Source organism: Coregonus lavaretus, assembly GCF_964263955.1.
Source record: "Coregonus lavaretus genome assembly, chromosome: 39".
Classification (NCBI taxonomy): Eukaryota; Metazoa; Chordata; class Actinopteri; order Salmoniformes; family Salmonidae; genus Coregonus; species Coregonus lavaretus.
In genome coordinates, this window is record NC_140026.1 from 30,114,096 (window position 1) to 30,127,294 (window position 13,199).

At 42.9% G+C, this 13,199-nt stretch overlaps 2 protein-coding genes across 10 annotated transcripts in view; both read right to left on the reverse strand.

Moving 5' to 3' along the window:
* Window positions 1-522: 522 nt before the first annotated feature.
* On the reverse strand, window positions 523-4,541 carry LOC311113021 (N-acyl-aromatic-L-amino acid amidohydrolase (carboxylate-forming) B-like). Of its 2 annotated transcripts, none has more exons than XM_084156145.1 (7): window positions 4,454-4,541; window positions 2,894-3,132; window positions 2,418-2,613; window positions 1,907-2,000; window positions 1,424-1,531; window positions 1,149-1,261; window positions 523-974 (listed from the first exon to the last, which is right to left on the reverse strand). In XM_084156145.1, the coding sequence occupies exons 2-7, from the start codon at window positions 3,130-3,132 to the stop codon at window positions 651-653; spliced, it is 1,074 nt and encodes a 357-aa protein (XP_084012271.1). In that variant the 5' UTR covers window positions 4,454-4,541; the 3' UTR covers window positions 523-650. The 2 variants fall into 2 exon arrangements, with proteins under 2 accessions (XP_084012271.1, XP_084012270.1); XM_084156144.1 differs by lacking the exon at window positions 4,454-4,541 and adding an exon at window positions 3,438-3,734.
* LOC311113019 (oxysterol-binding protein 1-like) overlaps window positions 3,141-13,199 on the reverse strand; it is a 67,285-nt gene continuing 57,226 nt past the window's right edge. For 2 of the 8 annotated variants that reach the window (XM_084156141.1, XM_084156142.1), the window contains exons 16-19: window positions 7,247-7,482; window positions 7,079-7,117; window positions 6,836-6,895; window positions 3,815-4,453 (exon numbers count right to left, since the gene is read on the reverse strand). In XM_084156141.1, coding sequence (XP_084012267.1) covers window positions 4,323-4,453; window positions 6,836-6,895; window positions 7,079-7,117; window positions 7,247-7,482 — 466 coding nt within the window. In that variant the 3' untranslated portion in view covers window positions 3,815-4,322. Of the gene's footprint in view, window positions 3,518-3,813; window positions 4,454-4,837; window positions 6,896-7,078; window positions 7,118-7,246; window positions 7,483-13,199 lie in introns of those variants that run through there. The other 6 variants (XM_084156140.1, XM_084156136.1, XM_084156135.1 and 3 more) reach the window with 6 other exon arrangements.

Genomic DNA, 13,199 nt, shown 5'->3' on the forward strand with positions numbered 1-13,199 from the left:
AATGTAAGAAAGAACACCAGAAAAAAAATATATACTGCAAAGTTGCTCAGGAGCTAGAAGCAGAGCTGCCATGTCTATTGGCGCCAAGTTCATGATGCCGTTGACCTAAACAAGGGCCCCAGGACCAGTGGAAGCAATAAAGCCCCATATAGCATTAAAGATTCACCACCTTATTTTTCAGTAGGTATGGGGTTATTTTCTGCTTATGCATTCTCAATACGATACCAAACCCACCACTGGTGTGCGGCCAAAGAGCTCTATTTTCATGTCAGTGGGGTTAATTGGCCACAAATCAGTCTCCAGACTTGAAAACCTGTGGCTTGAATTGAAAAGGGCAGTCCATAAGTGCAGATGAAGGATATCAAGGATCTGGAAGGAGTCTGTATGGAGGAATAGTATAAGATCCCTCCCAATGTGTTCTCCAACTCATAAAACTTTTTAGAATAAGGCTCAGTGCCATTATCCTCACAAGGTGAGGTGTGTATGTATGTGTGTGTAAGCGTTTATCAGCAAATGCTGTCATTTCAAGAAAGGATGTTTTATTATTATTTGAAGTTCATAACATTTGATCAATGTGTCTCATTTTACATGACATTTTTTAAAATCCACCATTCATATCAAGAACTTGAAATGAGCTCTCATTTGTATTGTCAATTTAGTGACTCACTCTCCTCTCCATATACCATTAGCTTCTGATAGCCTTCCTCCTCCATTTCCTCTTCCATTTCTTCTTCCTCCTCCATTTCTTCTGCTGCACTTTTCCTCTTTCCCTGTTCTCCTTCTCTCTCCGATCGAATGGATGGTATCCCCACACTCCTCCGTCTTGCAAGGGAGAGAGCTATGCCCTTCTCATAGTACGCACATTCGTTAATGAAGAATGGATAGAGTGGCTCAGTCCCTTTGTACTTTAGTGTCTCTCCGGAGAAAGTCTGGAACACAGGGTCATTGGGGTGGAGGAGGCAGAAGTCCCGATCCTGAGAGAGATGGGGGAGCGAGAGACAGAGGAGTTAAAGAGTGGAGGAGGGTTCCAAGTGTGGGTATACCAAATCCTGACCCAGAGATTGCTTTGCTGTTACTTAGAAGGGAACTATTGTGCATCCCATACTAAGTGAGTGTCCAGTTGTTAAAGTTTCAAGGGCACTGTATACCTGGAGTTGAGGATGAATGGCGGCTGTAATGCCGTGGGTCTCAAAGTCTCTTGGGTAGTCCAAATTTTTCACCATGGTGTACACATCCACTTTTCCTCCTTCAAACTGGGTCCCTGTGAAAGAGAGAGACAGGGAGAGGAGGAGAGAAAGAGGGGAAGATTAAGCTGAAGGAATCTGAATGAGGGTTTACAATGCAAGCATGTGGGACAGTGAACTATTTCAATCTGAAAGCAGCGCTGAATTGAATGTTGGAAAGGATTCTGTAGGCCATGTACCTGAGTTAAAGAGGCGGACCCATTCTATCATGTGCTGGACCCCTTCTTGCATTGCGGATAAAATATTGGACCTGACTACTCCATGGGCCTGAGGACCAATCTCAATCGCTGCAGGGGAAAAAAGATACATTTACATGAATTGCATTTCATTGTGTGCATCTATAGCATGTATTGCAACATTTGTTTTACAATTCCTGCCTTAATCTTGCCAAAAGGACCACAATGGAAATACGTAATTGTGCTATCCTTGATTTTTTTTTTAATGTACAGTATGTACTGGCTGTATATGTATTTTTTACATTGTCAAAACAAACTCTATCAATCAATCAAGCACTGTTAAAAATGGCAAAGGTGGTTCCATTTTAAAAGTATGAACAAGAGATGTGCATCATCAGACTACTAAGCATAGCTGTTTAACTACCATGGCAAAATAAACTGGAAAATGTACTGGCAGTAAGGAAGCCCACCTCCCTACTAACTCACCAAAGCCATGTTTACCTACAGACTCGAGGGAATATGCTTCATTGAGGGGAAGGTCGAAGTGAATGAACCTCACAGGTATATCAGACATTTGTCTCTGGAAAACAAAATAAATGGTCAATCCCCCAGTGGTAACCTGACAGAAATTATCTCAAGATAACAACAATATGTGTGAGATCATAGGAATCTCAGATCTTATTTCCACTATGATTGTGTGTATCCTCAAAATATATCTGGTTCAAAGTTCTTCTTAGCACAATGTAGGCTATTATTCAAAGATCATTCCAAATAGTTGGAAACAGACTAGTTAAGGCCAACCTCATGTTCTACCCTTAGTGAGTTCCTAAATTAATTTAAAATCTAAAAAGTCATCCTATCCCTTGTTAACTTTTTCTTCATCCATATTGATCTTTAAGAATATAACTATCCCATATTTTCAATCAGTGCAGATCTACTCTAATGAGAAAATGCATCCAAAATGATTTGAGTCTCTGTGAGGATCGTTTGCTCTTGCCTGCAGGTATCTGTAGATGTGGAGAGAGATCCAGTCGCAGTCCGAGTAGGCGATGAGGCACAGGCCCATGTTAGCGGTAGTGTTGTGGAGGTCACACACCAGGTCCATGGCCTCTGGACTGCCTTTAGGACCTAGCAGGGAGTTCAGCTCCTGGGACCGCACTATCTCATAGGGCGTTTTGTCTGTCACAGGCCCACTAAGAGGGCGAGAGAGAAGGATGAATGGATAGTCGTTACCATCAACACTAATACAACTTTTGTCGGCAACTTCATCATGCTCTTTATCCCGCTCATTCTCATCATCTCCTTCCTCACTTTCACCATTACCAACATAAGCCCCACAGACCATCATCATACCTTTTGACATAAATGTCGTCATGGTCGCCATCATCATTTCTCTTTTCTACTACATTCTCATAATCACTATCATCACCACCATCCCTTCTCCCTTGTACTTAATCATCATAATCATCAGACCTGAGGGTGGCGTGGGTGAAGCAGCGGTTCAGGTCTGTCTCTGTGTATCTCCGACACTGCTGGACGGCACGCGGGTTGGACATCACAGTCACCACGGAGATGTGGTCTTCCTCTTCCACCTTTCTCTTCCTCTTCAGCCGCTCTCTCACCAGGTACACTCCTGACAGCTCATTGCCATGGGTACCACCACACACTGCAACGCGGGACACAGTCGGCAATACCACCTCCCTTCCTTCCATCTATGGGATGGCAATCAGAGTTACATTATAACAAATGACTTAAAATTAAATTTTACACACGTAGAAATGTCACCTGTACCTCCATTCTGTTTCTTGATACAGTATCTCACTAGCTTGGCGTTACAGTATGACTAGTTCAAATATACTTGGCTGCCTTGACGCATATTGTACCCACACCCCTTAGTGATTCCCAGCTCTCATCCGTTCTCTAATTGGAGGTATCAAAGACTTCCGCTTGCTGACACAGCGGGTAAACAATACCAGCAAACACCATTGCGGCAGAAATCATGGTGTCAAATTCTTACCTTGGCTTCCTTTCCTGGTCTGCAGCAAGGTGTACGGCCACCTCAAGCTCACTGTGAACGTTTAACCTTTGAACTTTCCCCTATAACAAAATCACCAAACACACCTTCACTGAATGTTTTGAAATTAACTGAATGTCTGGAAGGGCTGGACCTTGATTGAGATTTACAGATATTGAAACCTTAGATACGAGGTAAACCTGTGTTTAGATTCATCCTTCACAACGATAAATTGAACTACTCTTTTTTAAAAGGATATCACACTTCTTACCCTTGCGGCTATCTTTCCCTTCCCTCTCTCCTGCGGTTCACCCTCTCCCACCCTCTCCCTGGCTTTCATGCAGTTTCACTGATTCAGCATTCTCATCCCTCCCTCTCAATAGTAATGTAGTCTGTTCCGGCCTGTATGCTGTTGTGCAAACTCCCCCCACCCCCCACGTCACTCCTCTCCAGTGGACTGGCGGTACTGCACTGTGATGCAGACAGCAGCGTGTGTACTCAATGCAATGTGGAAACTCCACCCTTCCTTTCACACAGCCTCGGTCCCAACGGCTCTGTCCAGTCAGCCTGCTCCAAAGCCCCCCGCCAAGCAGGGTCTCTCACACACTCTGTCCAATGTATAGGATGGTAGGTTCCAGTCAGCCCTTTCAAATGTTGGCTCAAAGCAAATCTGCTCCATTGGCATTGACAGAGGCCAGAATTACATACTGTATAGTACACGTCGGGAGAGATTGCTAGCCTCGTCATAAACTAAATGTTGTCATTTAAATACAAAGACATAGGTGAGAGCCTGTAAAAAAAGAATTCATAGAGAACATTCATACAAAGTTAATTCTGAGGAATTAAATTGTTTTAGTGATAACTTATCTTTGCAAAGGCTACACACCTCTAAATAAATGGTGTCTTAATCAAGTGTTTTAAAAGGTCCTGAAGAGTGGTCTTGAATAAAAAATAATAAACATAAAAATCAAGTTCATTACTATAATCATGTTCAATAAAAATGTAATAGAAACAAATACCTTTTTTTGCAAACCACCAGACCACGGAGGGGGGATAACCGATTCTCAGGGCAGTTGTAATGGGAGAGATTTGTAAGACAGCGAGAGGAATACAACACAAACTATCATTAGTGTATGAGCAGAGATGACAGACATAACACATCCTAACATCCAACCCATTTGAACAGTGCCAACATTTGATGTCTTCCTCATAATAACCACACATGGTTTTACTGCAAGTAGCACAACACCCATCAATTGAAATGCCGCATCAATTGAAATGCCGGGAAACAAACAAAAGGGCGGGGCTACACCCTGAGAGGGATTGAGACTGAGGAACCAGGCATTTTAAGATGAAGCTTGATCCAAATGACAAGAAAATATATCCAGATGCACACAAACGACTTCATGTAACTTTTTTTTATTTAATTGTCAAAATCTTAAGTAATCAATGTCGCACAGCTTGTACTAAACAAGACAAATATACTATTTTCTATTGAATTGATTTGGCAATCAACTTTCATTTTTTGTTATCCAATTAATAACAGTGAAGAATATTGCAAATAGAACAAAATAAATGAGGGACAAAAGTATGAAAAACACATTACAGCAACCTGTTTGACATACTGGTAGTAATTGATTTAGACAGATTGTTCTGTATTTTATCTTAAAAACGTGTCATATGTCCTTTCACACACATGATGATTACTGTTTTGAAAGGGATCTCCCTTTTATGAAAATGAAGACATTCCACTTCAGTTAATACAGAAGGAAAAAAATAACACCAAACCCAAATAAAACAACCATAACATTATCATAATTACTATATAGTAATCCATTTTCTATACATATATAAAATCAGTTATTTGCAATGGTTTTAAAGTCTTCATTTATTCTTCATTTTAAGTACACTTAAACAAAATTGTTATGAAACAAAGTAAATCCCATATTTTTTGGTGTCAAAACACTTGCATATGTACTCTTCAGAACAGAAATGTATACAGTTGAGCGACAGTTCTTCACCACAGAATTGATTTCCCCTCGATTACCTCTTTGATGTCAGACTTGCTTACACCGCATTCTCTTCACTACACAAATACACACAAAGCATTTACCAGATAACTATTTTTAACAACTTCGAATACCATGTGTAGCTCATGGCTACTATTCTTTTCCATCAAATACACACTGTGGGTAGAAAGCACTGTTCCTAAACTGCGAAAATGCTTTTAAGTAATGCTACTCATTTTTACTAGGTTAAATGAAACTTCAATTGAAACTTTTCTTGATGACAGGACACTAAGAGAGCCAGCCAAGAACCAGACAAGAGGTCTACTTCTAACAACTTCAACCCAAGAGCACCCCTATAAAAATACAAGTTAATTTCACCATCTCATAATTTCCATGACACTAGACTATGAGAAAAACAAGGCCCTGGTAAGAAAGCCGATACAGTACATTAACTACTTTTTGAGAGAAGGGACATACAGTATTCTGGGCACCCACTTCTTGATTTGTGTTGATACTGCATGATGGCAGTAATGCACAACGATGAGTTTCATAAAGCTTCCGATGGATGAACAAATGCAATCATACATGCATTTGTTAAATACCCTAATCAACAGAAAAGAAAAAGGAGAAACCTTCTCCAACTTCTTGAAGGCCACCAATCACTGTTTTAATGACTAACTATATTAACCGAGTTTCATTCCATTTAATAAAAAAACGTTTACCCCCAACCACAAGGCTCTTGATGAACAGAGGAACATTAGTGTATAGCTTCACAGAAAGCGCTATCGGCACAACATGGTAGGGAGAGGTGTCACTGTCAATCTAACCTCATCTGTTCTGGGCCCACACCACTAATGCCAAAGCCAGAGAGGAGAGAGTTTACTTTTATTCAAAACTTATGCCCAGTTCCATTTCAGTTTCTAGTCTATTTTCCTCACACCCTACGACTTTTTGCAAATGTGAAGGGATTGGATAGGAGTACACAGTATGATGAAGGCTCCACCTAGCCCTCTTATAGAAGGAGTGAGGTTTCCGCCATATTGCCTTCACCTAGGATTTCCCTTCAGATCTGTGAACACTGAGGGGGTAGAGGCTGAGGAAAGAGGGGCTGGGGACTAAAATGGAACCAAGTCTTAGGAATACCCTGTTCACCTATTGGATCAGACTGCAGCCTCTAGATCTCTTAGAACAGAGAGCCAGTGGAGTGAAACATCCAGTCAAGGGGAGGAGGGTAGCTGTTCATTGGTAGGGTCCAATGAAGTAGGTTTCATCCGGGGGAACTTTCTAGTTAAAGACAGCCATTATGAGGTCAGTATATTTCGGGACAGGACTCCCAGCTGCCTTTCTCCTTGGCCTCCCAGTAGCCTCCCTTATAAATGTGAGTGAATTCACCTGTGGCGGGGTCCTCGCAGCGTTTAAACCACTGCGCCGTGTAGTTATCTTGGTGAGTGCCTGATGGAAAAATGAATGAGGTATTTAGTGTATTGGACCTGTGAAAAAGAGAAACTAATTTGAAAAGTGACTGCTCAGTTAAACTGCTTCCAAGAAACTGGTTTAATTGAAAACGATGTTGAAAGTGTGAGAGATAAAAAAATATAGAAAAGCACAGAAAACAGGCAAAAGAGGGATACTTGCTTTTCAGAGAAGGGTCAGTAAAAGAGTCCTCATTGACAGCTTGTGGGAGAAGAAAAAGGGTCACAAAAGTGGCCTTCAGTTTCAAGTCTTACAGTACAACACTCATTCCTATGGAGATGGATGGAAAATTAAGGGACTCAAGGAAAATAAAAGCTTTCTCTCGCTTACCTTCCTCTGACTCGCTGGCGGTACGCTGGTTGGCGGCCTCCCGTTCCCTCTCACGGCGGACAATGCGCTGCTTCTCCTCCAGCTTCTGTTTCTCGGCGTTGGCCTCGTCCCACTGGCCCTCCTCCATCAGCCTCTGGTCGGGTCGTCGACGGCTGTCCGTGGGCGCCACGCCTTCCTCAGGCTCGTTCAGCGTCAGTGCCAGGTCGGTGAAGAAGTACATCGTCTCTGCTCCCTCGCTTAAATTCAAACATTAAATGCAAATGTAACCCCCTGTAAAGACTGGGTTTAGTTTTTTATGTGTGGCAATGCTAATGTCTGCGTTCTAGAACTGTCCACGTACAGTGTGGTCTGAGGTGATCTTGGGGAACAACGACAGAGTTCGCTAAGAGTGTTGGGACACCGAAGTTTATTGTTCAATTTGCTTTTTGTTTAATAGTCAGTATGAGTGTAGTCAGCTCCTTTTCACCCGCTATTCTCTTTTAATTTTGTGATTCACTGGATTCGTCATCATCCTTGATGGACAGACATACGAACCGCTGGCTAGCCAAGCCAGTTGGTTCAGGTAGCTAAGCTAGCTAGCTAGCTACTCTACCAGAAGCATCCTACCACTACATCATCACCGGCAGCCTCCAGTTGTTCTACAAGTAACCTCTCGGCACTGATGGAGCTCTCCGGTTGTTTCTTCCACCTGTTAAATCCCGTGGAATCCTTGGCCCTCTCGTTGACGGATGCTAGCTTCCCACGCTCCCTCTGTCCGGTTTTCCTCTCTTCAATAGACAGACGGTAATGTTCGTGTTTTAACCCCTCTTTGTCCAAATACAAGGACCTGACTTTTTTAGGTATATATACACACACATACAGTGGGGAGAACAAGTATTTGATACACTGCCGATTTTGCAGGTTTTCCTACTTACAAAGCATGTAGAGGTCTGTAATTTTAATCATAGGTACACTTCAACTGTGAGAGACGGAATCTAAAACAAAAATCCAGAAAATCACATTGTATGATTTTTAAGTAATTAATTTGCATTTTATTGCATGACATAAGTATTTGATCACCTATCAACCAGTAAGAATTCCGGCTCTCACAGACCTGTTAGTTTTTCTTTAAGAAGCCCTCCTGTTCTCCACTCATTACCTGTATTAACTGCACCTGTTTGAACTCGTTACCTGTATAAAAGACACGTCCACACACTCAATCAAACAGACTCCAATCTCTCCACAATGGCCAAGACCAGAGAGCTGTGTAAGGACATCAGGGATAAAATTGTAGACCTGCACAAGGCTGGGATAGGCTACAGGACAATAGGCAAGCAGCTTGGTGAGAAGGCAACAACTGATGGTGCAATTATTAGAAAATGGAAGAAGTTCAAGATGACAGTCAATCACACTCGGTCTGGGGCTCCATGCAAGATCTCACCTCGTGGGGCATCAATGATCATGAGGAAGGTGAGGGATCAGCCCAGAACTACACAGCAGGACCTGGTCAATGACCTGAAGAGAGCTGGGACCACAGTCTCAAAGAAAACCATTAGTAACACACTACGCCGTCATGGATTAAAAATCCTGCAGCGCACGTAAGGTCCCCCTGCTCAAGCCAGCGCATGTCCAGGCCCGTCTGAAGTTTGCCAATGACCATCTGGATGATCCAGATGAGGAATGGGAGAAGGTCATGTGGTCTGATGAGACAAAAATAGAGCTTTTTGGTCTAAACTCCACTCGCCGCGTTTGGAGGAAGAAGAAGGATGAGTACAACCCCAAGAACACCATCCCAACTGTGAAGAATGGAGGTGGAAACATCATTCTTTGGGGATGCTTTTCTGCTAAGGGGACAGGACGACTGCACCGTATTGAGGGGAGGATTGATGGGCCCATGTATCGCGAGATCTTGGCCAACAACCTCCTTCCCTCAGTAAAAGCATTGAAGATGGGTCGTGGCTGGGTCTTCCAGCATGACAACGACCCGAAACACACAGCCAGGGCAACTAAGGAGTGGCTCCGTAAGAAGCATCTCAAGGTCCTGGAGTGGCCTAGCCAGTCTCTAGACCTGAACCCAATAGAACATCTTTGGAGGGAGCTGAAAGTCCGTATTGCCCAGCGACAGCCCCGAAACCTGAAGGATCTGGAGAAGGTCTGTATGGAGGAGTGGGCCAAAATCCCTGCAGCAGTGTGTGCAAACCTGGTCAAGACCTACAGGAAACATATGATCTCTGTAATTGCAAACAAAGGTTTCTGTACCAAATATTAAGTTCTGCTTTTCTGATGTATCAAATACTTATGTCATGCAATAAAATGCAAATTAATGACTTAAAAATCATACAATGTGATTTTCTGGATTTTTGTTTTAGATTCCGTCTCTCACAGTTGAAGTGTACCTATGATAAAAATTACAGACCTCTACATGCTTTGTAAGTAGGAAAACCTGCAAAATCGGCAGTGTATCAAATACTTGTTCTCCCCACTGTATATATAGTAACAGTCAAAAGTTTGGACACACCTACTCGTTCAAGGGCTTTTCTATATTTTTACATTGTAGAATAATAGTGAAGACATCAAAACTTTGAAATAACACATATGGAATCATGTAGTAACCAAAAAAGTCTTAAACAAATGAAAATATATTTTATATTTGAGATTCTTCAAATAGCCACCCTTTGCCTTGATGACAGCTTTGCACACTCTTGGCATTCTCTCAACCAGGTTCATGAGGTAGTCACCTGGAATGCATTTCAATTAACAGGTGTGCCTTATTAAAAGTTAATTTGTGGAATGTATTTCCTTCTTAATGCGTTTCAGCCAATCAGTTGTGTTGTGACAAGGTAGGGGGGTATACAGAAGATAGCCCTACTTGGTAAAAGACCAAGTCCATATTATGGCAAGAACAGCTCAAATAAGCAAAGAGAAACGACAGTCCATCATTACTTTAAGACATGAAGGTAAGTCAATCTGGAACATTTCAAGAACTTTGAACGTTTCTTCAAGTGCACTCGCAAAAACCATCAAGCGCTATGATGAAACTGGCTTTCATGAGGACCGCCACAGGAAAGGAAGACCCAGAGTTACCTCTGCTACAGAGGATAAGTTCATTAGAGTTGACTGCACCTCAGATTGCCCAAATAAATGCTTCACAATTTTCAAGTAACAGACACATCTCAACATCAACTGTTAAGAGGGGACTGTGTGAATCAGGCCTTCATTGTTGAATTGCTGCAAAGAAACCACTACTAAAGGACACCAATAAGAAGAAGAGACCTGCTTGGGCCAAGAAACACGAGTAATAGACATTAGACTGGTGGAAATGTGTCGAAATATGAGATTTTTTGTTCAAACCGCTGTGTCTTTTTGAGACGCGGTGTGGGTGAACGGATGATCTCCACATGTGTAGTTCCCACCGTAAAGCATGGAGGAGGAGGTGTTATGGTGCTTTGCTGGTGACACTGTCTGTGATTTATTTAGAATTCAAGGCACACTTAACCAGCATGGCTACCACAGCATTCTGCAGCGATACGTCATCCCATCTGGTTTGGCCTTAGTGGGACTATCATTTGTTTTTCAACAGGTCAATGACCCAACACACCTCCAGGCTGTGTAAGAGCTATTTTACCAAGAAGGAGAGTGATGGAGTGCTGCATCAGATGACCTGGCCTCCACAATACCCAGACCTCAACCCAATTGAGATGGTTTGGGGTGAGTCGGACGGCAGAGTGAAGGAAAAGCAGCCAACAAGTGCTCAGCATATGTGGGAACTCCTTCAAGACTGTTGGAAAAGCATTAGGTAAATTAGGTGAAGCTGGTTGAGAGAATGCCAAGAGTCTGCAAAGCTGTCATTAAGGCAAAGAGTGGCTATTTGAAGAATCTCAAATATAAAATATATTTTCATTTGTTTAAAACTTTTTTGGTTACTACATGATTCCATGTGTTATTTCGTAGTTTTGATGTCTTCACTATTATTCTACAATGTAAAAAATAGTAAAAATAAAGAAAAACCCTTGAACGAGTAGATGTCCAAACTTTTGACTGGTAGTGTAATATATATATATATATATACACACACACACACAGCTCAAAAAAATTAAGGGAACACTTAAACAACACATCCTAGATCTGAATGAATGAAATCATCTTATTAAATACTTTTTTCTTTACATAGTTGAATGTGTTGACAACAAAATCACACAAAAATGATCAATGGAAATCAAATGTATCAACCCATGGAGGTCTGGATTTGGAGTCACCCTCAAAATTAAAGTGGAAAACCACACTACAGGCTGAACCAACTTTGATGTAATGTCCTTAAAACAAGTCAAAATTAGGCTCAGTAGTGTGTGTGGCCTCCACGTGCCTGTATGACCTCCCTACAACGCCTGAGCATGCTCCTGATGAGGTGGCGGATGGTCTCCTGAGGGATCTCCTCCCAGACCTGGACTAAAGCATCCGCCAACTCCTGGACAGTCTGTGGTGCAACGTGGCGTTGGTGGATGGAGTGAGACATGATGTCCCAGATGTGCTCAATTGGATTCAGGTCTGGGGAACGGGCGGGCCAGTCCATAGCATCAATGCCTTCCTCTTGCAGGAACTGCTGACACACTCCAGCCACATGAGGTCTAGCATTGTCTTGCATTAGGAGGAACCCAGGGCCAACCGCACAAGCATATGGTCTCACAAGGGGTCTGAGGATCTCATCTCGGTACCTAATGGCAGTCAGGCTACCTCTGGCGAGCACATGGAGGGCTGTGCCGCCCCCCAAAGAAATGCCACCCCACACCATGACTGACCCACCGCCAAACCGGTCATGCTGGAGGATGTTGCAGACTCCAGACTCTCCAGAGTCACGTCTGTCACGTGCTCAGTGTGAACCTGCTTTCATCTGTGAAGAGCACAGGGCGCCAGTGGCGAATTTGCCAATCTTGGTGTTCTCTGGCAAATGCCAAACGTCCTGCACGGTGTTGGGCTGTAAGCACAACCCCCACCTGTGGACATCGGGCCCTCATACCACCCTCATGGAGTCTGTTTCTGACTGTTTGAGCAGACACATGCACATTTGTGGCCTGCTGGAGGTCATTTTGCCGGGCTCTGGCAGTGCTCCTCCTGCTCCTCCTTGCACAAAGGCAGAGGTAGCAGTCCTGCTGCTGGGTTGTTGCCCTCCTACAGCCTCCTCCACGTCTCCTGATGTACTGGCCTGTCTCCTGGTAGCGCATCCATGCTCTGGACACTACGCTGACAGACACAGCAAACCTTCTTGCCACAGCTCGCATTGATGTGCCATCCTGGATGAGCTGCACTACCTGAGCCACTTGCGTGGGTTGTAGACTCCGTCTCATGCTACCACTAGAGTGAAAGCACCGCCAGCATTCAAAAGTGACCAAAACATCAGCCAGGAAGCATAGGAACTGAGAAGTGGTCTGTGGTCACCACCTGCAGAACCAGTGCTTTATTGGGGGTGTATTGCTAATTGCCTATAATTTCCACCTGTTGTCTATTCTATTTGCACAACAGCATGTGACATTTATTGTCAATCAGTGTAGCTTCCTAAGTGGACAGTTTGATTTCACAGAAGTGTGATTGACTTGGAGTTACATTGTGTTGTTTAAGTGTTCCCTTAATTTTTTTGAGCAGTGTATATTTGGACAGTGAAGCTAACATTTTAAATGTGTCTTTATACTCCAGCATTTTGGATTAGAGACCAAATGTTTCATATGAGGCGACAGTACAGAATGTCACCTTTTATTTGAGAGTATTTCCATACATATCTGTTTTACCGTTTAGAAATGAAAGCACTTTATGGATCTAGTCCCCCATGAGAAGAAGTCATAAGTATTTGGACAAATTCACTTATAGTGTAGTCAAAAGTTTAATATTTGGTCCCATATTCCTAGCACACAATGACTACATCAAGCTTGTGACTCATTGGATGCATCTACAGTTTGTTTTGGGTTATGTTATGCAGTGCCAT